The sequence below is a fragment of the Neofelis nebulosa genome, chromosome 10 (genome assembly GCF_028018385.1).
Source record: "Neofelis nebulosa isolate mNeoNeb1 chromosome 10, mNeoNeb1.pri, whole genome shotgun sequence".
NCBI lineage: Eukaryota > Metazoa > Chordata > Mammalia > Carnivora > Felidae > Neofelis > Neofelis nebulosa.
Window position 1 is genome coordinate 110791758 of NC_080791.1, and position 25909 is coordinate 110817666.

Sequence of the window (25909 nt, forward strand, 5' to 3'; positions counted from 1 at the left end):
GGGTCTGCTGTCCGGTGTGGGAGTTGGGCCGGGGGCCGGGCTCTGGGGAGACGGCTTCAGTCGAGAAGGGGTGTCTGGGGCTTGCGAGGTGGGAGGCTTGATGACCCTCTGACAGTCATCCCTGGAGATGTCCTGGGCTGGGGTGACCCCCTGCGGGGTGGGACTTAGGGCCGCACAGTCACCCCTGGAAGGGTTCTGTGTCACACGGGCCAGGGTTGGGACCCTCAGAGAGGCCCTTGGGAGTGGTGGGCTACCCCAGGTGATACTCAGGGGTCCCTCTGGCAGGCACTCGGTGGGTCTGTGCCAGGTCCTGGGCCTTTGCTTGTGCCCCTGGACTTTCCCGAGGGGCTGAGCCCAGGCTGGTCCTCCGCTCTGGCTGCAGCATCCGCCTGCCTGCCCCCCGGGCACGGCGCCCCTCGTGCAGGGGCTAGTGGGGACCCCCAGCCCATCTCCCTGTTTAATGGAAACCCTTTAATGAGCCTGTGTCCTCTAGGCTTTGTTTGCTCTGAAGTGCCTGAAACTTCAGTTTCTTTGTATCTCTTGCAGCTGATTTCTTCTTTCCTGCTCCGCCCCCCGAACCTGCCCCTGTGGTTTCCTGTTCATCTGCTTCCCTGACCTTTGAAATGTGGTCCCTGCTCGGGAAACTTGCCTGGACCTCAGGGTTAATTACCTTGTGTGTGTGTGTGTGTGTGTGTGTGTGTGTGTGTGTGTGTGTGTGTGTGTTTGTGCGCGCGCTAGGGAGATTAGTGTGACAGCTCAGGGACGGCAGAAATGGGGCGATCGAGCTGGATGCGGGAGCAGGTGGGAGACGCCAGGAGCCCAGCAGGTGAGAGGCAAGCCTGGAGGGCAGGGCACTGACCCACGTGGCTGGGCTGGGACAGGGAAGGCGGGGTGAGAGGCCGTGTGGCCTTGGTTCTGCAGCCCGTGATGTGCGTCGACCTTGGGAGAGCAGCTTGGGGAATGTCCACAGCTCATCGCCTTAGCCCAGGTCGAGAGTAGGTGTTCCACTGTTCCGGAAGATTCCTCGAGCTGCTTTCTAGCCTTCCCCCGCCTGCCCTGCCCCAGGAGGCACCACTCAAGTTTTGTCGGTTCTGAATTCCCCACCCTTGTGGTTGTAATAAAAGCAGCCTTGGTTTGGGGATAGATAAACAGGCCTTTGTAATGGGTTATGTATAGTCTTATGCCAACCTTGCTGTATCTGCTCTGGATTTGAAGCGAACTGTCATATTTATTCATTATTTTTGTGCACATGTCAACACACCCCATCGATGGATGGGTCATTAGCTGGATAGCACTGGAATGGGAGGGTGGAAGGAGGGCCCTCTGCCAGAAGCCCTGCCTGCCAGGGGCAGCCTCGAAGGCTCACGTCCCCTTGGGCAGCTGGGCAGTGTCGCAGAGGACCCGGCTTTCACCCGGGCTCGGTGAGGGACCCGGAGGGGCTTGCGGGTAGGAGCGGCTGCAGGCACGGTGGTGGAGAGGGTGGGCTCTCCTCGTCTCCTCTGGTGGGAGTGGGGGCATGGAGGGGAGCCTGGGGGGTGGGGCGTGACAGGTCAGGTGAGGAGGGAGCCTGGGGAGCAGAGCCGTCCCGGAGCGCCCGGAGATGTCACAGAGGGTTCCACCCCGGCTCAGCCCATTCAGGCCGGCAAGTTTGAGTTTGCAGAGCTTTTCCATAAAAGGCAGAACATCTGTTCAGCTAAAGGAAACCGAGCATTTTATTATTGCTGTAAATGTCAAGACTCCCCTGGAGAACGTTGAGGCCGCTGCGGAATGTGTCGCAGAGCGGAGCCCGTCGTCACTGGGTAGAGGCTGGGGACGGAAGGTAAAACTGTGGCTGGGATTGTGGTCGCCGAGCCGCGAAGGGCGGGAGGGTGCGTCCCTGGTGCCGGGGGCCCGAGGCGCGGGGTGGGGAGGCCCCCGGCTTCGAGGGGCTGCCCGCGTTAAAGGGAGTTTGGGCATTTACTGTGATGTCCATCGAGAAGTCGCCCTGAGAAACCAGCGGTCGGATTTTGCCGAGCTCGGTGCTCGTAGTAGAGCCACGGCCATTTTCACGTCCCTGCCTTCTGTGCTTGGCCGTCAGGTGCATGATTCTTGCACGTGGAGGTGAGGGACTGAGCGTCTCTGAGCGCAGAGCTGGGGAGCCGAGCTCACTTGCAGTTTGGCGGCCGCACAGATTTCTCCTCGATCCCTGTCATTTTAGCCAGATCTGCGCTTTTTCGTGCGTTTCCTCTTACAGGGGAAATAGAACTTTCCTGCCTGGGGGGTGGGGAGAGGCTTCCACATGGCCCTGAACACTCCTCCCCCGCCCCCCCCCCCCCACCCGGCCTCAGTGCCTTTGAAGTTTCATGCTTTGTCATAACATTCAAGGGGATTCTGTAGTTCCTCTGTTAGCATCATGCTAGTTTTATTTTTTTTTAACTAAGAAAAAAATTTTTAATGTTTATTTTTGAGAGACGGTGTGAGCGGGGGAGGGGCAGAGAGAGAGAGGGAGACACAGAATCCGAAGCAGGCTCCAGGCTCCAGGCTCCTGGCTCCTGGCTGTCAACACAGAGCCCGACGCGGGGCTTGAACTTCTGTGATCATGACCTGAGCCGACGTCGGATGCTCAACCGACTGAGCCACGCAGGCGCCCTAAATGATGGTTTGAAGTTAAGTAGCTAGGATTATATCTAAGTAATAACGTGCAAGACTGTATGGAAAAGTGATATGGTTTGTTAGAAGGACACTAAAGGAGGCGTAGGGGTAGGAAGACAATATCCGGGAGATGTCACTTCCCACCACGTCGATCTGTGGACTCAGCACGATTACACAGGGCTCCGTTCTTCCTTTCCTGTCCCGGTGCACACATGTAGGCTCCTGGCGCGTGAGGAAGAGGGGTAGTGATGGGGTGCGGCACGCGGGTGCCGGGGGTAGCAGGGCCTGGGGCTCCTGGCGTCCGAGAGGCGAGGCGGGGTGCGGCGAGCGGTGGCGGGCGGCAGAGACTGGGGGCAGTTGGGAAGTCGGTTATGTTGAGCGAATGAGTAAATAGGTTGCCAGTCACAAACGCCAGGTTTCCACTTTGGAGAAGATACTGACACACCCAGAAAGGGGGGAAAGATCAGAAACAGCCCCAGGGCATTGGGTGACATTGCAGGGGGCACCCGCACCCTCACGGATTGGTACCGCATGTCGGACACGCGGAAGGAGATTCAGAAATGGCTCTAGGCGCACGTGTGTATGAACGCGTGTGCGTGTTCGTGCAGACGATTCTCCGTGTTGGCGGCAGTCGTGGTCTGCAGGGTCCCCGCGCACGCTGGGTTCGCGAATACGGAACCGTCGTTCGTGGGGCGCAGGGTTGGGTTCCCGTGAACCCAACATCTTCCTCTGCCGATGAGCACGTGATGTTTCCCATGTGCTTTTGTTTAAAGACACCTTATTTAGTATGTGTGGCTGGTGCGTTAGCGTTGAATGCGCGGCCAGCAGCGGGTGAGTCGTGCCCGGAGGAAGCCCGTCGAACGCGTGTTTTGTCTCCCAGGCACGCCGCGGCCTTCTTGCACGGAGGTGCGCTAGACGGCACTCGAGCGCTAGGCCTGGGGGCCGTTTTTAACGGTGACATCCCCCGACAAAATGCACAGAAACGTGAACAGCGTGGCACTAAGTAGTAGATCGTGAAAAGGACGCTTGTGTGCAATGTGGGAGCGGAAACAAGAGGGCGGGGCGGGTGCTTGAGCCTGTGCACGTGCATGTGTGTCTGCGGGCGATCCCAGAGGCTCCCCCAGTGACCTGGCGGTTGTGAGTACAACTTAGCGAGTGGGCAAGCTCAGAGATGGGATGTGTGGGTAAAAAGGGTGGCCCCCGCCCGTGTTTTTCTACCTCTGTCTCTGTCTCGCCCCGGAGGCGGTGACTTCTAGGTGGCGGTGAGCACACCCGATGCCCAGGTCTGGGCTTCTAAAAAAAAAATTTTTTTTAATGTTTATTTATATTTGAGAGAGGGAGAGAGAGTAAGAGAGCATGAGCAGGGGAGGGGCAGAGAGAGGGAGAGTCAGAGGATCTGAAGCGGGCTCTGTGCTGACGCAGTGAGCCCAACATGGGGCTCGAACCCGCAAACCGTGAGATCGTGACCTGTGCCGAAGTCTGACGCTCAACCGACTGAGCCCCCCAGGAGCCCCTGGGTCTGGGCTTCTGTCCCACTGTCCCCGGAGAGGAACCAGGGCTCCTCAGAGGAGATGCCAGCTCCAGGGCTGGGGCAGGGGAAAGGGCACCTATGCCCCGAGGGTGTCATTGGGCCAGAAAGTAAAGAAATCCTCAGCGGGTAATGGGGACGTGCCAAGAGGGTGCAAGAGCCAGTGTGAAGGGACTCTCACTATCCCAGTCCAGGGAGGTATGGACATCAGAGTAAATGGGAATATTGGATCTTAACCCATTTAATGGGATAGGAATAAATGAGTCTACACTGGATGAAATAAACGAATAGCATATCGTGGACATGCTTTGATGACTGCCCAACATCTAAAAACAAAATCCTGGGGGCGCCCGGGTGGCTCAGTCGGTCAAATATCTGACTTCAGCTCAGGTCATGATCTCACGGTTCATGAGTTCGAGTTCTGCGTCGGGCTCTGTGCTGACAGCTCAGAGCCTGGAGCCTGCTTTGGATTCTGTGTCTCCCTCTCTCTCTGCCCCTCCCCTGCTTGTTCTCTCTCTCTCTGTCTCTCCCCTGCTCATTCTCTCTCTTTTTCTGCCCCTCCCCTGCTTGTTCTCTCTCTCTGCCTCTCCCCTGCTCATTCTCTCTCTCTCTCTCTCTCTCTCTGCCCCTCCCCTGCTCATTCTCTCTCTCTCTCTCTCTGCCCCTTCCCTACTCACTCGCTCTCTCTCAAAAACAAATAAACGTTAAAAAGTTTAAAAACAAAATCCTGAACGAAGGCTGTAATTGTAGTTCTAAGTCATTCTTTACAGTAGCTTATAATATTCTATGCCGCCCCACCATCCGGTTTCATTTTTACTATTGTAAGTAGCAGTGTTAAAATACACATCACGTAAAGTTGACCATCGTAACCATTACACAGCGTCCAGTCCAGCGGCGGGAAGCGCATTCGTGCTGTTGTGTGGCCGTCGCCTCCATCCACCGCCCCTTGTCATTTCCCGTGCTCCCGAAGCCGGGCTTTCGCCGCCACAAGCCGTAGTGCGAGAAGCGTCGTTTGGACCTCTCTGTGCTGCCAGCCAAGCCGTGACGGTTTTGCTTTCTCGTGCCATGAGAACCTGAAGCTTCCATAAAAAGATCCCCGCAGAGACTGCGGAACTTGGGAAGCCGGTTGTAAAATGTGTGAGGGGATGGGGAGGGGAGAGTCAGGAGGGGTCTGCTCGGTGCTGTTGCAGGGCTGGACAGGCGGACAGGAGACTAGCAGAGGGAAGGTGGAGGTGGACCCGGGAGCACCGGACGAGTGGCACAGGTGGGAGAGGTGGTGGTGCGCCTGCCCATTGGGGACGGGTAGGCGAGAGGGTAGCATCGAAACCCTTTTGGACGAACTGCCAGAAGGCACCCGGGGCCATTAGGTGTTGGGTAAGTGGCTTGTAAGCCGTCGCGAGTAAAATTAACTTAGTGCACAGGGGCATCTCGGTGTCGAGCCTAGACGTGCTCAGCATTCCCTAATCGTCCTTCAAGGCTCCGGTCTCCCTTCCTCCAGGAAGCCTGTCAGGTCCAGCTGACGGCTCGGTCTCCTTCAGGCTCCAGGCACCCCCTGACCGTGGCCCTCACCTGCCGTTTCTTCCCGCGTGGGTTAACTGTGCGTGCGCAGCGTGTGTCCTGCCCCGTCGGTTTCTGGGCTCCTCGAATGTGGGCCCGCGTAGTCTTCCTTCCCCGTGGGGCTGGCGTGGGACAAAGGGTTGCTCCCGGCTGACGGATCCACAGCTCTGTGTCCAGGCCTTGCCTGCTCGGCGATGAGCAGCGTAACGCTTGGTGAGTATCACTAGGGCGTGTACTAAAAGCGTTGCTCGTTCGGTGGACGAGCGGCGGATTGGGTTACCTTGCGTTGCTTGTGTTTAGCGTCACCATGTGAACAGCATAAAATACAGGGTGTTGCAACGGAAGCCCGGACATCTGCTATGAATTCTGTGTGTAAATAGTGGATGTGCTTACACGGGGTAACGGGGGGATGGTTGGTGCTGGGGTTTCAGGCTCCTGCTGCGGCGGGGACTGGAAATTGATCACGGGCCCTGGTACCCAAGGCCGGAGGGAGAAGGAGCCGGCCTTCGTCCCACAGCGGCCGAGCGTGCCGGGAACATCAGACCACCTGCTTCCAGGCCCCTGGCACCACAGAGGCGTAGAGAGAGCGCAGGACTCCGTGAGGGGTCCCCAGGGTCAGGCCAAGAAGGGGCTGTGGAAACCCAGGGTCACGGAAAGCGTACTCTGCGCCTGGTTAAGCCAACTGGGAAACCAGGACCAAGGAAGAAAGTCATGGGGGATTCAGTCTGCTTGGGGCGCCGTAGTACCTTTTAATAAAGAGCAGATCTCATTTCCTGCCTCTAAAGTTTTGCCCCAAATCTCCCGGCGACAGGCCAGGCCCGTCCGAGTCCGTGAATGTTCTTCTGGAACAGACCTGGCTCGGCGCTGGCCTGCCCGGCTGCTGTAGTGCTGCTCCTGGCCCGAGCCTTCGTATGCATCGCCCTGGCCAAGCCTCACGGCCTCACAAGTACAGTGATCACCCCCATCCCAGACCAGACGTCGCAGTCCGAGAGGGTCAGGTCTGAGCGGTGGGAAGGCCGACCGGCCCGTGGCCCTTCTGACGCGTGGTCCTGAGAAATGCGTTTGCACAGATAACTTTGTAGCAACCTAAGTGGAATTTGGGGTGGAAACATAAAACGTGATTTTACCCAGAGAGCCAACAGGGTCAGCTTTCCCTTGTCCAGTCTCCTGTTTCCCCCCCACCAGTGCGTTCACGCATCGGCGGATCTCGTACAAACCGGGGCTTACAGGGAGGTGGCGTGTGGGTGTTTTCACTTGACGCGGCGTCTGACACGTTCTCTGATGTTACCGCAACCATTTTCCCGTGATGTGTGTGGATGTGACTGCGCTGACAGGATAGTCTGGTTACCTCTGACTCGGGAGGCATTTTGTTTATTTTTTATTACAAGTAAGGCTGCAGCAAAGCAAATACCGTGACCAAGACCTTTTTCCTTCCTCTGGGTGTTCCTCGGGATGAATTCCTGTAAGGGTGATCCCCGGGGAGAGGGCTTAGATGTTTTTATGTCCTTAATACCCCTTACCACAGTGTTTTCTGGAAGGGTTGTCCCGGTATCCGCGGCCACCAGGTGACGGTCTGTTTTTCGTGGCGATGCCTGTGGGTTCTGGAGCTGGGAGGTGGCCAGGCCAGTGGCTCCTGCTCTCAGCCTGTCCGCCCTCCCCTCCTCTTCCCTCTTACATTGCACTTTCTTCCTGTGATTCCTTCTTCTCACTGCCCGGAACCTCAGGCCACAAGTCAACGGATCGTCCCTGAGTTGAGTGACCTGGGGCAGGTCAAGTGCCTTTCCCAGAGCTACAGTCGTCTCACCTGGGGGGCAGGCAGCTGAGACCCCTGATTCGCAGGGGGCTGTGGGATCAGAGGGTCTTGGACACATAGTTAGGCTGCCTGGCGGGAAGGAGCAAGCACATAGAACCAGCGTATGCTCCTCCCGCATGCTTCACCCCAGGACCTTTGCACTGGCTACTCCCTCGGCTGGTGGTGTGTCCCTTCTGGCCCTCCCTCACCCCCTCGGGTCTTTGCCCAGTTGCTACTTTCTCAGGGGGACTGCCTTGACCATTTTATGTGAAATGACAGCCCTCCCCCCAAACCCTTTACCCTGCTCTGTTTTTCCAAACTATAGCATTGATGTTTCAAGGCACTAACTTTGCCTTTTCTGTTGTATTTCGTGTTTATTGTCTGTTTCCCCCACTGTAACATAGGACACGAGGGCGGGTTTCTACGTGTCCCAGATGGAGCTCCACGGCGCTCTGCCATAGCTCCGGGCCAGCTCTGTCCTAGGCTCGGTGCAGTGCATTGTCCCTCTTCACTGCTGTCCTGGGACCTTCCCCACTTCTGTGCTCCACCTGGCCCTGCCCCCACCAGCATCACCATGGCAGGCTGGCTTCTGTCTGTCCTGCCCCTTAGCGTCTCTCCGCCTGGGGGAGCAGAGGGGGCCCCCCCCCCGGGAAGCCCTGTCTCCTGGTGGGGGGTCCAGTTGGCCGGGGTCCCCCAGGCCCTGAGCAGGCCACCGGGAGAGTGGGTGCTGCCTTCTCTTAGCTGTGGAAGTCCCCCGCTCTGTGGGTTCCCAGGGGACTGGAGAGTGAGGTGGGTGCCTCTGGGGACTTAGGGGTTGAGTGTGCCATGCTTTCTAAACAGTCTAGAAGCAGGAGTGGCTCCTCCTGGAAAGGGCCTGCCCGCTGGGGCCGCGCCTGCCCGGGCTGCACCCACGTTTGCCTGCCGCCCACCCACCCCTGGCTTCCCAGGGTGGCTCCCCTCCCCAAGAGTCTCACTTTGGGAGAAGCACAAAAAATTGAAAAACACCCCCCCCCCCCCATTCTGTCATTCTGTGGCCTTTGAAGGATACACCTGAACTGCCCAGAGTGTAAACCATGGTGAAAATGTGGTCTTTCCAGTTTGGGGAGAAAGAACAGACAGCTAGGATTTTTTGTGCCTGGGGCAGCTTCCAAGAGCTCCCTTCCTCCCTCTCCCTTCCCTGCTCAGCACCCCATCCCACTCAGAGACCTCTGTTGGGTGTTCTGGGTTCCTGGCTAACACTTGGGCTAGCGACTTGCCCCCTCCCCACCCCGCACCCCGCACCCTGCACGTCCTGGCTGGAGAGCAGCCGATTGGAGACTGCTTGTCTGCGGGGCTGTCCACCTCCCCTGCAGCCCCTCACCTGTCCTCTCCGACTTCCCCTTGATTACCTGTGGCAACAGGGAGCTCACTCCCTTATGAGACAGATCCTGATGTATAGCAAGAGAAGTCAGCTGCTTCTCCCTGCATGCCTCAGCAAGGTCCTCCCTGGCGGGGGACGTCATGGGGCTTGGTGACAGTACTGTGTGTGTTGTGTGCCTCTGTGTGTCTGTGGGGAGAGGACCAGCTTATCAGGGAACATCGTGACCCTCAGAAGGTTAAGAACCATAGTGTGGGATCTCGACTGCGCGTGCTTGGGCAGGTCACGCCTTTGTTGGACGAGTGGGGACGAGCCAGGGGACCTGGCCGCCGGGGACTTCAGGAGCCTGGGCACCTTAAACCTCGCGGGCGGAACGGGTTTGCTGGTAATCCTTGCTCTGGGTGGCCGGGAGCGTCACGATGGTGACGAATGGGAATGTGCTGCAGGCACGCCCATCACCCTGGGCGTGCCGTGGGGTGTCTTTGTTTGCTGTGGCTTTGCCCGCTGCTGCCTCTGTGTCCCCCACATTCCACATGTGGCCCTGTTCCCAGGGAAGGCCCCCCGGCCTCTGGTGGTCATGGGTTCTTCCTCCTCTGGAGGTTCTGGACCCTCCCTGGCCCTGGCCATCATCCTCCCCCTTCTCCCACTGGCTGGCACCTGACCATTGCACGGCACCCAGCTGCTGGCCAGGCCTGTGGCCGTGGGCGTCCCTCCTCCACTCTCCAGAGCCTTAGCTGGGCGTGGGGCCCTACACCCTTCTGGACAAACCCCCCCCCCCCCCCCTTTCCTCCACACCTCTTACGGGGCAGAGGTAACTCACCTTCTTGAAGGTGGGTGCTGGAGGCTGGGTGGGGCGGGGGAAACGTTTTACACAGCAGCTGCTGGGCACTGCTCTTACCCAGGCTGGCGGGCCCTCCTGGAGTGCAGGGTCCGCTGGGACCCTCGGCACGTTGGGAAAGATTCCTGTAAGAAGCTGGGAGAACAGGGAAGTTTCCATTTTTTAATTCCTAGAAACTTCCTGTTGAAGTAACCATACACCGAGAAGTAATACAACACGGGTTCCAGAGTGCGGGGGCTGGTCAACCTGGCCACGCAGGTGTTTCTCGAAGTCTCATCTTCCCCTTCCGTAAGATGGGCGCGATGTCACCCCCAGCCCAGGCCCACGCACGGGGTCCCCGGGGTCCAGAGGAGCCCGCACAGCTCTGTGTGCGAATCGCAAAGAGCTGTCAGCCCGTGAGGACCAATGCTCTGTACTCTCTGTTTATACCTGCCTGGGGCAGAGATTTGGGGACAGATGTCCTTTGTGGCCATCTCTTCCTTGCGAGAGGTCAGGATGCCCAGCTCGATGTGGCTCATCACCCCCCGTTTGATCTTTGCAGCCTTCCTTCCTGCCTCAGAGCTGTAGACTGACGGGGCAGGGGCGGTGGGGAGCCCCACGGGGGGTCCTGACCTTGAGCCCTCCGGTGTCCCCGCGCGGCCTGCGGAGGCCGTGGCCTGGGTTTGAGCGGGGCGCTCGCTCTGGCAGCCTGGCCTCAGTCCCAGCGGCACAGGGAGCTGGCGGAGGGGTTTGAGCTGAGGGGTGGCATTCCGGACTGGGACACCGAGGCCACCATCCTAGGAAGGGGCCTGAGCGCGGACAGCGGGTCTGGGAATCGCACGGGAATCCTCAGGCTCTCCCGGCCAGGACTGGTGCCCTCACATCCCCTTCCCTTGCTGTCACGGTGACTTCTCTGCGGCCCCTAGAGGCCCAGTGCGGCCGCGGCATCCCCGTGTGAGGCGACGGGCATGGCAGCGAGAGTCACCGTGGCCTGGGGGAGCTGGCTGGCCGCCCTCTGTGATTTCAGTAACAGCGGTACCGTTACTGGGGGAGCTTCGCGATGGCCCGGCCTGGGCCTGCCCGGGCACCTTCCTGCCAGTGCTTCGGGGAGCAGAGGGAAGGAGCAGGGGGCCTGGGGCGCGGCTGGGCACGCGGTCGGTGCCCACAGCACCCCCCATCCCGGGCCGTGCGGCTCCTGGCTTGGGCAGCGGTCCTCACGGTTTGCCTCCACCCCCCACAGCCTCACCGCTCCTGCTGTTTGCCAACCGCCGGGACGTGCGGCTGGTGGATGCCGGCGGGGTCAAGCTGGAGTCCACCGTCGTGGTCAGCGGCCTGGAGGACGCGGCCGCCGTGGATTTCCAGTTCTCCAAGGGAGCCGTGTACTGGACGGACGTGAGCGAGGAGGCCATCAAGCAGATCTACCTGAACCAGACGGGGGCGGCCGTGCAGAACGTGGTCATCTCTGGCCTGGTGTCGCCTGACGGCCTGGCCTGCGACTGGGTCGGCAAGAAGCTGTACTGGACGGATTCCGAGACCAATCGCATCGAGGTAGCCAACCTCAACGGGACGTCCCGGAAGGTCCTCTTCTGGCAGGACCTCGACCAGCCGCGGGCCATCGCCTTGGACCCCGCTCACGGGTAAACCCAGCTGCCTTCCTCCTTGGCGGGGCTCAGGGGGTCGCGGTTTCCCTCTTGAGTTCCCTTGAGCCCGAGCAGCTCTTGCAGAGGAAACCCGGCTCTCTTAAAAGGAGTTCGCCTTTCAGAGCTTGTTGAGAATTGTTTCCCCTCGATGTTCCGGGGTTGGGTTTCCGTTTTTAAACCTGCCACGTCTGAGGCTCTGGGAGCGCTCGGCCGTGGATCTGAGTCACTGGCTGTCTCTGTCGGGAGCGTGGTGGCACCCCAGCAGGTAGAATCTGGGCCGTTTACGCCTTTCCGGCAGCGTCGGCGAAGATGGGTGTCAAAGGTGAAGGCCCTTGTCTAGAAGTGGAGCTGGCCGGGGGGTTGCTTCCCTGGCCTCTCCCGGAAGCCGTCTGCTCTCCTCTGCTCCCTGGGCTGGCCGGGCTCACCGTGCCCCGCGAAGGCTCAGGGCCCGGCGGTGAGATCCAGGTGGGGTTGTGTGACTGGCAGTGAAGCTGGGAACGTCCTGGGATTTGGAGGCTGTGCTGGAGGGGGCGTGGGGAGGCGGCTGAGTGTCGCCGGCCGGCCCGGCCAGGCTCATGCTAGACTGTCCTGAGCGGGAGCTGCTTGCCCCGTCAGCCCTCCCCCCCGAGCCCCCTCCTCCCCCACGCCCTTACCTGGGCGGCGGGTGCCTGCCTGGAGGCAGCGGCCGAACCACCGTCGGTTCGCTGTCGGAGACGGACGGCTCCCTGACATCTGGAGCAGGAAGACAGTACGACCCCCTGGGTTCTGGTCACCTAATGCCACCAACTTGCTCTTGTCCCCGCCCGTGCCCTCTCTGCCCTGCGGGTGACCCTGGCCGCGCTGTGGCTGGTGTGTGGGTGGCTCGGGGAACAGGCTGGGCGAAGGGGTGCTGTGGTGGCCAAGTAAACCGCATGTCCGGGGTGCTCAGCGTGTTGACTTAGAACCCACCGGTTCCCATGTCAACCGTGTGCGCGTGCACCAGGGGCAGGATGGGCTGGGATTCACGGCCCCGAAGGTCGTGATAATCAGACTCACTGGAGTCAGGCAAGACCAGCCTGGGGCCGCCCCCCACTGGAGGAGCACCCCAGCCTCAGCGTCCTGGGGGGCCGAGCCTGACAGTGGCGTCCCTGAGGCCCCTTCTGCCACCCCCACCGCAAGCAGGCTGAGCTGTCCGGGGCCACGCTGACCTCCCAGGATGCTCCCCATTCAGACCTCTCCTCTCCTGCGGTGTGGCTCCGCGACTCCCGGAGTCGCCGGCCACCTTTTAGGAGGTGGCAGCTGGCATGGCTGAGTCTCCCTGGCCGGGAGGGGACATTGTCAGTGATGGGAGAGGCTGAGGGTTGCCGCTTTGAGGCCCTTTTGCGCCGAGGGGAGAAGGCCATAGATAGATAGTGTGTCTGAGAAGAATATGAGCCCCAGAAGAGAATAATGCAGGGCCCAAAGACAAAGAGGGTGAGGCAAGTGGCTTCCTGTAGGTCAGGAGCCTAGGAGTGTCTGTTAGCAACATTTGAGCAGAGAGATGAGAGAGAGAGAGAGAGCCATGTGGCCACACAGGGGACGGATATTGTGGGTAGAGTGGCCAGTGCAAAGGCCCTGGGGTAGGAGGAGGCCTGGCCTGTTGGAGGGGCTGTAGTGGGGTGGTGGGGGGAGAAGGGAGGACATCGAGTGGGTGAGGGGCAGGCCCTATTTCGAGTGGAGGAGTCGCTGGGTATGGCCCGTGCATTAAGGGGTCTCTCCGGCGGTTGGAGCCAGAGTGGACTTCAGGGTGGGGGCAGGGGGCTCATTGGCGGCTGTCACTGTCACCTGGTCGTAGCGGGTGGCGGCTTGGATCAGAAAGCTGGCGAGCTGTGGGTGAGAAGCGACCAGAGTTGGGATCTGTTTGGAAGGCAGAACCATGCGGGGTTTGCTGTTACTTTGCACGTAGGTTAGAGAGAAAGACAAGAGGCAAGGGTTGTGTGCTGCTGCTCTTTGTCTCAGTGTCCCCAGCTGTGCAGGGTTGCGACCATGTCACATGTCATGCAGAAAACACCACGAACAGTTAGTGGCTTCGGTACGTGTTGTTGTTATGCTAAAAATGCCCCTCCCCCCCACCCCAAACGTAGCCTCCGTGTCGGGTCACAGAAGTCTCTCTTCTTCCTCGTGACCTGTCACCACCTTGGTTGAGAGGTGCTTGTGCTCAGTTAGGAGGTACTTGGTGCCTGGTTGGGAGGTGCTTAGTGAAGAGGTGCTTGGTGCCTGGTTGGGAGGCGCTTGATTGGAGGTGCTGGGTGCTTGGTGGGGAGGTGCTCTCTTGGGAGGTGCTTGGTGCTTGATCGGGAGATGCTTGGTGGGGAGGTGCTCAGTTGGGAGGTGCTTGTGCCTGGTTGGGGGGGTGCTCGGTGGGGAGCAGTCTGCTCCATGCTCCCGTCAGGCTGGCCTTGCCTGTACCATCCCCGGGAGCCGGTCAGTCTCTGGCTCTGGCTTTTTCCCATTAAAGGATTAAAATCCCGTCTGAGGTTGCCTCTGAATTCTCTCCCACACCCTGCTCCTGGGGCGACGTTGACCTTGGGTTTGACGCCCTGGGAAGGGCTTCTGGGGCCCTGGCCTTCTCCCCCACACTTCTTTCCCCTGTGGCTAAGGTTTGAGATGCCCGTTCTGTCCCCTGAGGCGCCTTGCCGCCCAGGACGAGAGGACTCCGGGCCGGCAGCTTGATGCCCACAGTGACGTAAGTCACAAGTTGGGGCTGAGTCCTGGGGACGGGACTGCCGTCCTGAGAGCTGGGACAACAGGTCTTGTGCTGCGTCCCTGCACAAGGTTGCAGGATCCGCTTTCCCCTTCCCTGCTCCGTTAGAGCCTCTGTCGTTTCCTCGTGCCCTCCGGTGGCATGGTCTCCCACTGGGCTTCTTCCTCGGATGAGGGGATACCCCCCGGACCTCCTCATCAGGAAGGAAGGTTCTCAGTCTGTCTCTGTGCACGTGACCAAGAGCCCCACTGCTAGGAGCGCCCGTGGTCCTGACGCTGAGCCTAGCAATGCTTCGGCAGCACCGGTGGCAAAGTGTGAGCATCCAGGCGGGGCAGACGGAGGACCCCGGCGTCCCCAGGGCCAAGGTCAGGCTCTGGGGAGGACCTTCTGGCTCGGAGCACCTGGCGTGGGGGCCGCACCAGCCCCGGCCTGCTCGGCCCACGAGGGGCTGCAGCGGCTCCTGGGTCTCAAGTTAAAGCCGGGTCTAAAACCCAACCCCTTCTTTAACATGCAAAATGGTCCTGCCCTAAAGTAACGCGCAACCTCGACCCACGACCGCCCCACGACTGCGGCCAGCCTCTGCGCAAAGACCAGGCGCTCTGCTTTCCTTCGGAAGTTGATTTTCCCCCGTGGAATTTGGCCGGGCCTGTGGCCGTGTTCAGGGATCCTGCCAAAGCACATCCACGCCAACTGGTCTCTGCTGACAGAGGGGCTCGCAGATTCCCCATTTAAGGAAAGCAGCGGGCCTCTGCGATGAGACCCGGGGGAAGGAATTTGAATTATGCTCCTCGAGGAGGTCCTGAGGAGCCTTTCTCGCTGGCTGCCGTGGAGCATTCGGGAAGGGCATGAGTGGATTGCCCTGAGATTTATTCTCCCGATACCTTCTCGGCGGGTGGCGCAAAGGCTGGGCCCTCTCCAGGCTGCTGGGGGCGGGAAAACACCGGGAAGGAAGGCGTCTACACCAGGCTGGCGGGAGCCTTTGCCGAGCTGGCCGACGGCACCTGCAGGCCTTGGGCTGCCAGGAAAAGTTCACCACCGCCCCGGGCCTGCTGGCACAGGGGTGAGTCATATGATGGCCAGGCCCTGGCCTCACTCAGAGAGCTATGCGGCGCTCCCAAGCCACTGGCATGTGACGTGGGGCTCCTTTGGAGCCTCGGTTTTCCCATCTGTCCAGTGGGAGTAGTAATTCCTGCTTGCCCGGCGTCAGCCGCGTCTCCAGGTGCAGAGGAGAGAGCGCAACGGAGGCTTTGGGGAGAGGTGTTCCGTGTGAAGGGTGCTCTCTTTTCCTCTCCGTCCCCAGCGGGGCTTCTCAGAGTGAAAGTGGACCCTGCCCTCCTGGCTGCAGAGCCGCGCCAGGCAGGCCAAATAAAACAGGTATCCCATCCTTGGGTCCCGTGGCTCATCCGCATCTGACCGGAACGCGGAGGTCATGTGTCCTCCGGGCTGGTGTGGTCCGCTGTCGCTAAGAGCTGTGCACGCTGGGTGGTCGCCCTGCCTGGACAACTGGACGCATTCTCTGGGTACTGGGGGGGGGGGGGTGTGAACCTGTCACCCCAGTGTCCCCGCATAAGAAGCTTTAATTGGGGTCGTTTCTCGTGGATGTGACGTGCCGCCCCTTACTGTAAACCGGGGGGCGGGCAGAAGCAGCCCAGGTCACCCCCCGCCCTCCCCGCCAGGGAAAACTGCTGTTGTAATGTCCGTGCACACCCCCATGTGGGTTTTTTTTTAATAGACTTTGTGTGTTTTTTTTTAAGCGATTTTAGGTTCACAGAAAAATTAAGGGGAAGGTACAGAGATTGTCTATGTGCTCGTGTACAGTCTGTGGTTTTGACAAGATTTTTTTTCATTTTTTTAATGGTTATTTATTTTTGAGCAGAGCGAGAGAGAGAGAGAGACAGAGCATAAGTGGGGGAGGGGCAGAGAGAGAGGGAGACACAGAATCCAAAGCAGGCTGCAGGCTTCGAGCTGCCAGCACAGAGCCTGATGCGGGGCTCGAACTCATGAACCGTAAGATCATGACCTGAGCCGAAGTCGGATGCTCAATTGACTGAACCCCCCCAGGCGCCCCAAAATTTGAGATCGCCTTTTGGTGGGAATCCCACGGTGTGTAGGCTTTTCAGGTTGGCTGTTTTCACTTATTAATATACTTTGACATTTCCTCCATGACTTTTCATGGCTTCATGGCTAACTTTTTAAAACTGTTAAATAATATTCCATCTGTTTTAATATTCCATCTGTTTTAATTGGCTTTAGAAGTTCATTTACAGGGGCCCTTGGGTGGCTCAGTCGGTTGGGTGTCTGACTTCCGTTCAGGTCATGATCTTGCGGTTCGTGAGTTCAAGCCCCGCATCGGGCTTGTTGCTGTCGGCACAGAGCTGGCTTCAGATCCTCTGTCCCCTTCTTCTCTCTGTCCCTCCCCTGCTTGCGCTCTCTCAAAAATAAATAAAACATTAAAAAAAAAAAGTTCATTTACAGCATTTTTGTAGTGGCAAAAAATCAGGAACAACTCAAACATCTGATGTGGAGTCTTGTAAATAATTTACAGTACTCTATCATCAAGAGAATAAGGGGGGGAGGGGGCGCCTGGGTGGCTCACTCAGTTAAGCGTCTGACTTCAGCTCAGGTCATGATCTCACAATCCATGAGTTCGAGCCCCGCATCGGGCTCTGCGCTGACAGCTTGGAGCCTGGAGCCTGCTTCAAATTCTGTCTCTCTCTCTCTGACAGCTTGGAGCCTGGAGCCTGCTTCAAATTCTCTCTGTCTCTCTCTCTCTCTCTCTCTCTCCTCTCTCTCCTCTCTCTCCTCTCTCTCTCTCCTCTCTCTCTCTCCTCTCTCTGCTCCTCCCCTGCTCATCCTCTGTCTCTCTCTCTCTCTCTCTCTCTCTCAGAAATAAAAATGAAAAGAAAAAAGACAAGAAGGAAGAATTCTGTTAGTTAAAGGAGAGGATACCCAGAATATATTGCTGTCTAAGAACGAGTTGGGAACCCAGTATGTTTTGATTACCCAACTCTGTTTAAAAATTAACCTATTACTGGGGCGCCTGGGTGGCGCAGTCGGTTAAGCATCCGACTTCAGCCAGGTCACGATCTCGCGGTCCGTGAGTTCGAGCCCCGCGTCGGGCTCTGGGCTGATGGCTCGGAGCCTGGAGCCTGTTTCCGATTCTGTGTCTCCCTCTCTCTCTGCCCCTCCCCCGTTCATGCTCTGTCTCTCTCTGTCCCAAAAATAAATAAAAAACGTTGAAAAAAAAATTTAAACAAAAAAATAAAAATTAACCTATTACTAACTTTCTAGAAAACAAGTTGGAAGCAATAATATCCCAGGCCCTAAGCACTGGTTATGTCGAACGGGTGAGATTTTAGGACAAATTCGGCCTCTGTTTATGCGTCTGCGGCCGCGTCGACAGGAAACAGAGACCGAAAAGGCAGGTCTGTGCTAGCCTTCTCTGCTCGTGCTTGCCTCCTCCTCAGGTACATGTACTGGACAGACTGGGGAGAGACACCTCGAATCGAGCGGGCAGGCATGGATGGGAGCACGCGGAAGATCATCGTGGACTCGGACATTTACTGGCCCAACGGGCTGACCATCGACCTCGAGGAGCAGAAGCTCTACTGGGCCGACGCCAAGCTCAGCTTCATCCACCGCGCCAACCTGGATGGCTCCTTCCGGTGAGTGCCCGCCTGGCGGTGGGTCCCCACCTTCCCCGCGGCCCCCCAGCCACCGCCAGGGCCTCGGCCGGGCCGGGCCGGGCGCTGGCCGGTGACCCTTCTTAACTCAGACCCGTGGTCTCGTCTCTGAAACCCTGGGGCCCGAGGCGTTCGGGACTGTTGAGAACCTCACGCGGTAACAGAGCACACAGCACACCTGTGGGGGGTCCGGGGTTGGGGGGCACCTGCCATCTCCCACGTGACCATGTTCACAACACGACACAGGAGGCTCCTTCTCAGTGGGGTTGAAAGGCTGTAACCAAGCCCACAGCCACACGCGGGTCTTGCCACAAAATGGGTAGCAAAACTCTTGCCGTGGTCAGAGTTGTTTGGATTTCAGAATCGCAGAGAAGGGATCGTGGCCCTGACCGCCTCAGGGTCCGACAGGGTTGTAAAGAGTTCTCCGTGCCCCCTTCCTCCCCGCCCCAAGTATGCATCCTGGGTCGTGTCCACCGCATTCCCTGGCCTCACCAGAGGGCCTTACGCATAACCATTTCTCTGTAACGTGGGTTAAATGAGTGAAATATCAAGGATGTTTTACGTGTCAGGTAATTGCTTTGAGAGCTTTCGGCCCCCTACCTCATTACGCTTCAGATGTAGGAATGGTGAAGGGCACTTTATTTACCTCCCAGACTGCCTGCCAGCTCTGTGCCCAGTCTTGGGGATCCTCCTGGGAGGAGAGCCCTGTTCCTGCACGGTGGGGCTCCCGAACCAGGAGGGGAGTACGTGGGTGCCGGTGCCGTGGGCTGCAGTCACGTGGCTTAGGGAAGACTGTGCACACACAGGCAGGTAACAGCTCCCGCAGATTTGAGGATATCTGCAGGTTTGCCTCATTTTATCCAGGACCATGTATTAGTTATCTATTCCTGTGTAACAAAATACCCCCGAACTGGGCCACCTAAATCAGCAAACGGGATTTTTTGGGGGTGGGGAGGGGGATCAGGAATTAGGAGTGGCTTAGGTGGGTGGTTCTGGTTCAGAGTGTGTCCTGAGGTTATAGTCAAGCTCCTGGCTGGGGCTACAATCATCTGAAGGCTCGACTGAGGTCAGAGGCTCGCTCTGTTGGCTGTTGGCAGGAGGCCTCATTTCTCCCCTGACCTCCGCTGACCGTGCCCAGCTGGTTTGGAACGCTCTATCCCATTGTTTCTGGGATCACAGACTGGCCTGGGGCCTGGCTTGAGACTTGGAGAGTGTGGCAACCAGGGGAGCTGTGGTCCTTGGGGAGCTGAGTGATCATGGTCGTTGTGAAGGGAGAGTTAGAGGCTGGAAACGCTGCCGGCTGGGGTGCCTGGTTGAAGGATTGTGACAGGAGACGGCAAGGATAGTGGTGGCATTTAAACCATGATAATGGTGGTGGTGATGATGGTGGTGATGATGGAGGTGATGATGGTGGTGGTGATGAAATGGTGGTGATGATGGAGGTGATGATGGTGGTGATGATGATGGAAGTGATATGGAGGTGATGGTGATGATGGCAATGATGGTGATGATGATGGGAGGTGATGATGGTGATGGTGGTGATGATGATGGAGGTGATGATGGTGGTGATGGTGATGATGATGGAGGTGATGATGGTGGTGATGATGATGATGGAGGTGATGATGGTGGTGATGGTGATGATGATGGAGGTGATGATGGTGGTGATGATGATGGAGGTGATGATGGTGGTGATGGTGATGATGATGGAGGTGATGATGGTGATGATGATGGAGGTGATGATGGTGATGGTGGTGGTGATGATGATAGAGGTGATGATGGTGATAGTGATGGAGGTGATGGTGATGATGATGGAGGTGATGGTGATGATGGTGATGATGATGGAGGTGATGATGGTGATAGTGATGGAGGTGATGGTGATGATGATGGAGGTGATGGTGATGATGGTGATGATGATGGAAGTGATGATGGTGATGATGGAGGTGATGGTGGTGGTGATGATGGTGATGATGGTGATGATGACGGAGGTGATGATGGAGGTGATGGTGGTGATGATGGTGATGGTGGTGGTGATAGTGATGGTTATGATAGTGTTGGTGATGATGATAACGGTGATGGTGGGATGGTGATGATGATGGAGTTGAGGTGTGATGGTGATGATGATGGTGGTGATGATGATGGAGGTGATGATGGTGATGATGATGATGGAGGTGATGATGGTGATGGTGGTGATGATGATGGTGATGATGGTGATGGAGGTGATGATGGTGACGGTGGTGATGATGATGGTGATGATGGTGATGGAGGTGATGATGGTGATGGTGGTGATGATGATGGTGATGATGGTGATGATGACGGAGGTGATGGTGGTGGTGATAGTGATGGTTATGATGGTGTTGGTGATGATGATAATGGTGATGGTGATGATGGTGGTTATACCGATGATGATGTTGGTGATGCTGATGATGGTGGTGACGTGGTGACGGGGTGATGGTGGCTAACCCTTCCATAGCACTTGCTGTTTGCCAGGATATTTATCAGTTCGTTACCTGCTCACACCAACCCTATGAAGTGTTTGCAGGTATAATCCCCTACTATGATGTTGCACAGAGAGGTCTGTGAACTCACCAAGGCCACACAGCTAGTCAGAGTCGAGAGAAGCCAGGCACTGTGACTCCAGGGCTTACTCAGCCCTCCTCCTGTCTCACTGCCAGATTCTTCCGGCTCTGCAGGTGGCTGACACTCTCTATGAATGTGTCTAGGGCCGTTCCAGTAGGAGCATAATCTGCTGGTAAAGAGGGTAAGTGCTGGAGCCAGACGGACCTGCATGGTCGCCTCTCAGCTGCGACCACGGCTGGGTCGCCTCACTGCTCAGAGCCTCAGGGCCTCGCATGTGAATGGGGGTAGTGGTTGTACTTTCTAGAGGTGTCCATGGGGTCCGATACCACGGTGCACGTCAGCTCATCGCGTGGCGTCTGGACACCGTAAGCGCTCAGTAGCGGCTGGTGTGCTCAGGGAGTTCGTGGACCCAGCAGGAGGTAGGGTGCTCACGGCTGGAACTCCACCTGGAGAGGGGCGTCCTGAGAGGAGGGGCGAGGGTGGGTGAGGTGAGCCGAGGCCTGGCACCAGCTTCCTGTGGTGCCTTCAGCTGAGGCAGGGAGGAGGGACAGCCTGAGAAACGACACCGCTGGCTTTTCTGATCAAAAAACGACACGGGGCGCCCGGGTGGCTCAGTCGGTTAAGCATCTGACTCCTGACTCGGCTCAGGTCACGATCTCACGGTGATGAGATCGAGGCCCACGTGGGGCGCCACACGGAGCCTGCTTGGGATTCTCTCTCTCTCCCCCTCCCTCACCCTTGCGCTCGCTCGCTCTCTCAAAACAAATAAACGTTACTTTAAAAAATGACAACATCACGAAGGGCAGTTTGGTGGTGCCTCGGAATGCGAACGTCGAGTGACTGTACGATCTCGCGATTCCACTCCTGGGCATCTCCCCGAGAGCGTTGAAAATGGGTGCAGGAATAAAGACGTGCACGCGAATGTCCGTAGCAGTGGTGCGAACCATAGCCCAAAGGTGCGAACAGCCCAGATGTGCGGCCGCAGGTGGATAGACAAACAGAGTGTGACCCATCCACACGCGGAATGCCGTCCAGACATGAGGAGCGGTGACACATTAGCATATGTGTGCAACATGGAGGGACCGGGCAAACCTGACGCTAAGGGAAACAAAGCGAGTCACACAAGGCCACGCGTGGCGTGACTTCATTTATGTGAAATGTCCAGGCTGCACAAATCCTTGGAGACAGAAAGCAGACTGGTGGCCGCCGGGGGCCCCCGTGGAGGGGACGTGAGGGGGAACCGCTGAGGGGGCCCGGGGTTCTCCAGAGGAGCAGCGGGAATTTAGGGAAGTAGCTGGGGGCTGTGGTTGCGTAAGTAACGTCGTGAACGTGTGCTGCGTAGCACTCAACTGTTCACTTAGCAGACTGGTTACTTTTGTGTTACGTGAATGTCGCCTCAATAAGTCTATTTAAAAAGTGACATCAAGGGGGGCAGGGGCACCTGGGTGGCTCAGTCGGTTGAGCATTCGACTCTCGATTTTGGCTCAGGTCACGATCTTGCAGTTCGTGGGTTCAAGCCCCGCGTCGGGCTCAGTGCTGACAGCACGGAGCCTGCTTGGGATTCTCTGTCTCCCTCTTTCTCTGCCCCTCCCCTGTGTGTGCTCCTCTCTCTCTCTCTCTCTCTCTCTCTCTCTCTCTCTCTCTCTCGAAAATAAACAAACATTAAAGGAGTAACATCAAGAAAACAAAACGGAGGCATCGTTGGGTCAGATTAGGGACAGTCATGGGCATGTGGCTTTCAGTTTCTCAGTAAAACCTTGTCAATGTTCCTCTGAGGTGCGGTGCCAGGGGCTCGGATGTGGTGGTGACCTGCCCCCTGCAGCCCTCCACGCCACCAGGGAGCCTATAGTCGAGGGAAGGTCATGAAACCAGATAATCACACACGCCACCAGGTGTAAAGTTAGAAATCTATCACCGGTGTCCATAATCTCATTAAAAACATGTTCTCGTTTGCTGGGCTTTATAAATACATAGAAGAAAGACTTTTTTTTTTTTTTTTCCTTTTAAAAAATTTTTTTAATGTTTATTTTTGAGGCGGGGGGTAGGGAGGGAATGAGCAGGGGAGGGGCAGAGAGAGGGGGGCACAGAGGATCCAAAGCAGGCTCAGCGCTGACAGCAGCGAGCCCGACACGGGGCTCGAACTCATGAACCGCGAGACCATAACCTGAGCCGAAGTTGGACACTTAACCAACTGAGCCACCCAGGCGCCCCGTTGTTTTGGTATCAAGTTCGACTTACTGTGATAATATAAATTATTGGCGTTACAGGCACGTTTGGCTCAGTTTGTGCTAAGTTGTTCAAACGTCAGGGCGAGGCAGGCGTGTTGTCCCCGGCTCGCTGTCATCGGCGGTGGCTTCCTCCTTGCCGCTTCTTCTTTCCCTGCGGGCCACTTGGCCACCAGCCACTTTTCTAGAAACGGTTGGGAAGGGCTGGGGGGCCGTGTCACCGTCAAGGGTGGCGGGAGGCTGGAACTGCCCCGCGGCCGTCCTGTGTGACGTGAATGGGTCCGCGGTGGCCGTGGGAGGGTTTCCAAGCGGGGCGCGTGCAGGACCGCGGGGAGTCTGCTCACAGCTCCCACCCGTGCCTCCTGCACCTGTAGGCAGAAGGTGGTGGAGGGCAGCCTGACGCACCCCTTTGCCCTGACGCTCTCCGGGGACACTCTGTACTGGACGGACTGGCAGACGCGCTCCATCCACGCCTGTAACAAGAAGACGGGAGAGAAGAGGAAGGAGATCCTTAGAGCCCTCTATTCGCCCATGGATATTCAAGTGCTTAGCCCAGAGCGGCAGCCTTACTGTAAGTCGGGGGCCGGGTGGGGGGCGGCTGGCGTCTTCCCTCTGCGGGAGCCCCGAGTCTGGGGGCACCTGCGTCACAGCAGAGGAGGAGAGGGAGAGGTGTGGTGGAGGGGAGGGGGGTGTATGCAGGGTGCAGGGCCAGGCCGGGGCACAACTGGGAGGGCCCCCTGCAGAGCGGGTATGGGGGCTGCTTCAGGGGGGCCCTGCGCCCCCTCCCCCGTCCTCTTCAGAGCTGGCAGAGGGCCTCCCGAGCAAGGTTGCTTCGTTGTCGGGGCCCGACAGAAGTTAAGTAGTTACTGGTGATCGATCTGCTGTGAGTCGAGGCTCCCGGCTTGGGGTCTCCATAGGGTGGTGGCGGGGGTCCTCGATGGTGGAAAGCTTGACGCCCACGGGCTCAGGGCTCCTGGGATGGACAGCTAGCAAGGTCACGGCCCTGGGCTCACGTCCTCCCTCGGGGACCGGGGTGCTGTGGAAGGTTCCAGCTTTGAACTTAACTGTGGGGGTGCAAGGGTGGCAGCTGTCAGCACCCCAGGGAAGGTGGGGCTCTCTAGGATGGTCTCCTGGTGAGAACATCACGGTCCTTACCGCACCCACAGCGGGGGCAGCCCCCTGTGCGTGAGGCAGCGTTAGGGAGAAGAGGGGGACCCCCCTGCGAATCTGCTCCAGTCGTTTGCGGGGGGTGGGGGGCTAATACTCCACACGTCACAGCACTGCGCCCCTGCCTGCCCTGGGCAGAGTGAAATGCCGGAAGGATTTGTTCAGTTGCATTTTGGTCACAGATGGGCTTGGGACAATGAGAAGGGTGTTATCAGCACCTAGAGTGTCCAGGTGTGGCCACCAAGCATTCGTGCAGATCCCGTGGGCTCCAAGCACATCGCAAAGACAGGCCTCTGCTCCAGGAGCCCCCCAGTCCCTACCGCACGGGCAGGTCCTGAGATCCTGGCCGAGGGTGGCCTTCCCAGAGGAGGTGCCATCCGAGGGGCCCCGAGGAACATGAGGGTTCCGTATTGTAGAAGGCTGGGAAGAGGAGCAGGGCAGGGAGGATGCCCCCACGGAGTGGCGTGTGTGGGTGGGTGGGGTCGAGGGCTGTGTTCTGGAACCTTCTCTCACCCCGCCCTGTCTTCCCCAGTCCACACGCGGTGTGCGGAGGACAATGGCGGCTGCTCTCACCTGTGCCTGCTGTCCCCGAGGGAGCCTTTCTACACGTGCGCCTGCCCCACTGGCGTCCAGCTTCAGGACAACGGCAAGACGTGCAAGGCAGGTGAGATGGGGGGGCGCTGGCTGGGGTGGGGGGAGCCGGCCTGGCGGGGCGTGGGGTGGGGCTGGCGGTCTCCTTCCCTCGGCGAAGGTTTCACGTGTTCGGAGCTCTGCAGCCGGGGGCACCTGGGCGGCCCAGCAGCTGGGCTGCAGGGTTAGATCTGGGCTCGGCTGGGTGGCTCAGTCGGTTGAGCGTCTGACTTCAGCTCAGGTTGGACGTTCAGGTGCGGGCACGTTACCGGGCTCGGGACTCAGGTCTGGTCTGTCCGGCGACCTGGCAGTGGGCTGCCAGAAAGCCGTGATTGTAGCCGAGATGCTCGCTGTCACGACTTGCCCAGCGAACACTGTGTGTGTTGTAAAAAAGGACAGTCGTGTAGGGGAACGCTGTGAATCAGGAGACGCCCCGCGATCTGCGCCCAACAGACGTCTCCCTTCCTGCCTTCCCGGCTCTCCCAAGCACGCGCTGCCGGTGTGGGGCTGCGGGCCTCTCCGCTGGCTTCGTCTCCTGCTTTCCTGCTTTTTCCACAAGCATTTTCCACACTGATAGGGGATGCATTTTCATCCTTACGTCCCATTTCCATGGGATCTTCGTGCCCTAATAACCACCCTCCCCACGGAAATTCGGGTTGCAGACGCTTGCGCAGTGGAGAAAATTGGGGGTGCGTGAAGTTCAGTTGACTTCCCTCCCCCCACACAAGTGTTTCTCGGTGCTCCCCCCGCCCTTAATTTGCAGCACGTGCTGCTTCAGGGTCTCCTGCAATGACCGTTTCCTATTGATGTGTCACCCCTCCTTCCTCTGGAGCACCGTCCGAGGCTCCTTATTTCTGGCCATCACGTTCACAGTGTGCTTTTCGGGGAATAAGGTGTGTCCAGGGTGCAGCCTGTCCCTGGGGGTGTCTCGGGCCCAGCACGGCTGTGTGGCAGTGGAGTGGCCGGCGAGAGGCCGGCGAGAGACGTCAGGAAGCAGGCCGCCCCCGGGCCAGTGGCACTTGGGGGGAAGGAAAGGGAGACTGGGGGCTTCCCTGGGGACCTGCGACCAGAGCCGAGGGAGTGTTACCACTCCTTTGGGCACAGGTTTAAAACAAAAAGTTCATCCTGGCAAACAGGGAGTCTACCAAGTTCCGCGTGCTCTTCCTACAGGGAATGTCCCTCTGAGTTGTGGAGGGGTCGACAGGAACCAAGCAGGCACGTGAATGAAGAATGCGAATTTAGATTTGGATCAGAGCAACACAGGACACAAAGGAAGGGCTGAGACGCAGAATGACACACTCAGGGCGGGGGTCGGGGGGTGGGCTGGAGGCCCGGAGGGAAGGTCAGAGAAGGTCCTTCCCAGGGGACAGGCTGAGACTTGAGAATGACCAAGGAAGAGGCACGAGGAACAGCATGCGCGGCAGCCCTGAGGCAAGAGCTGGGTGACGTCGGGACTGACTTCGCAGGCATTTGATCTGGGCGGTCACACAGAGCCCTGGCTTCCAAAGAGCCCCGTGCTTGGTTTAATGCCATTGTCGCTGACTTGAAATGCTGGATAATTCTGGGGCAGGGGCTCCCTGTGT

The 25909-nt window shown here is 58.3% G+C and overlaps 1 protein-coding gene across 2 annotated transcripts in view; it reads left to right on the forward strand.

The window, feature by feature from the left end:
* LRP5 (LDL receptor related protein 5) overlaps positions 1–25909 on the forward strand; it is a 103450-nt gene that overhangs the window by 18271 nt on the left and 59270 nt on the right. Inside the window, exons 2-5 of one of the 2 annotated variants that reach the window (XM_058689896.1) lie at positions 10923–11319; positions 17512–17709; positions 22904–23100; positions 24229–24360. In XM_058689896.1, coding sequence (XP_058545879.1) covers positions 10923–11319; positions 17512–17709; positions 22904–23100; positions 24229–24360 — 924 coding nt within the window. The remainder of the gene's footprint in view (positions 1–10922; positions 11320–17511; positions 17710–22903; positions 23101–24228; positions 24361–25909) is intronic. The other variant, XM_058689897.1, reaches the window with a different exon arrangement.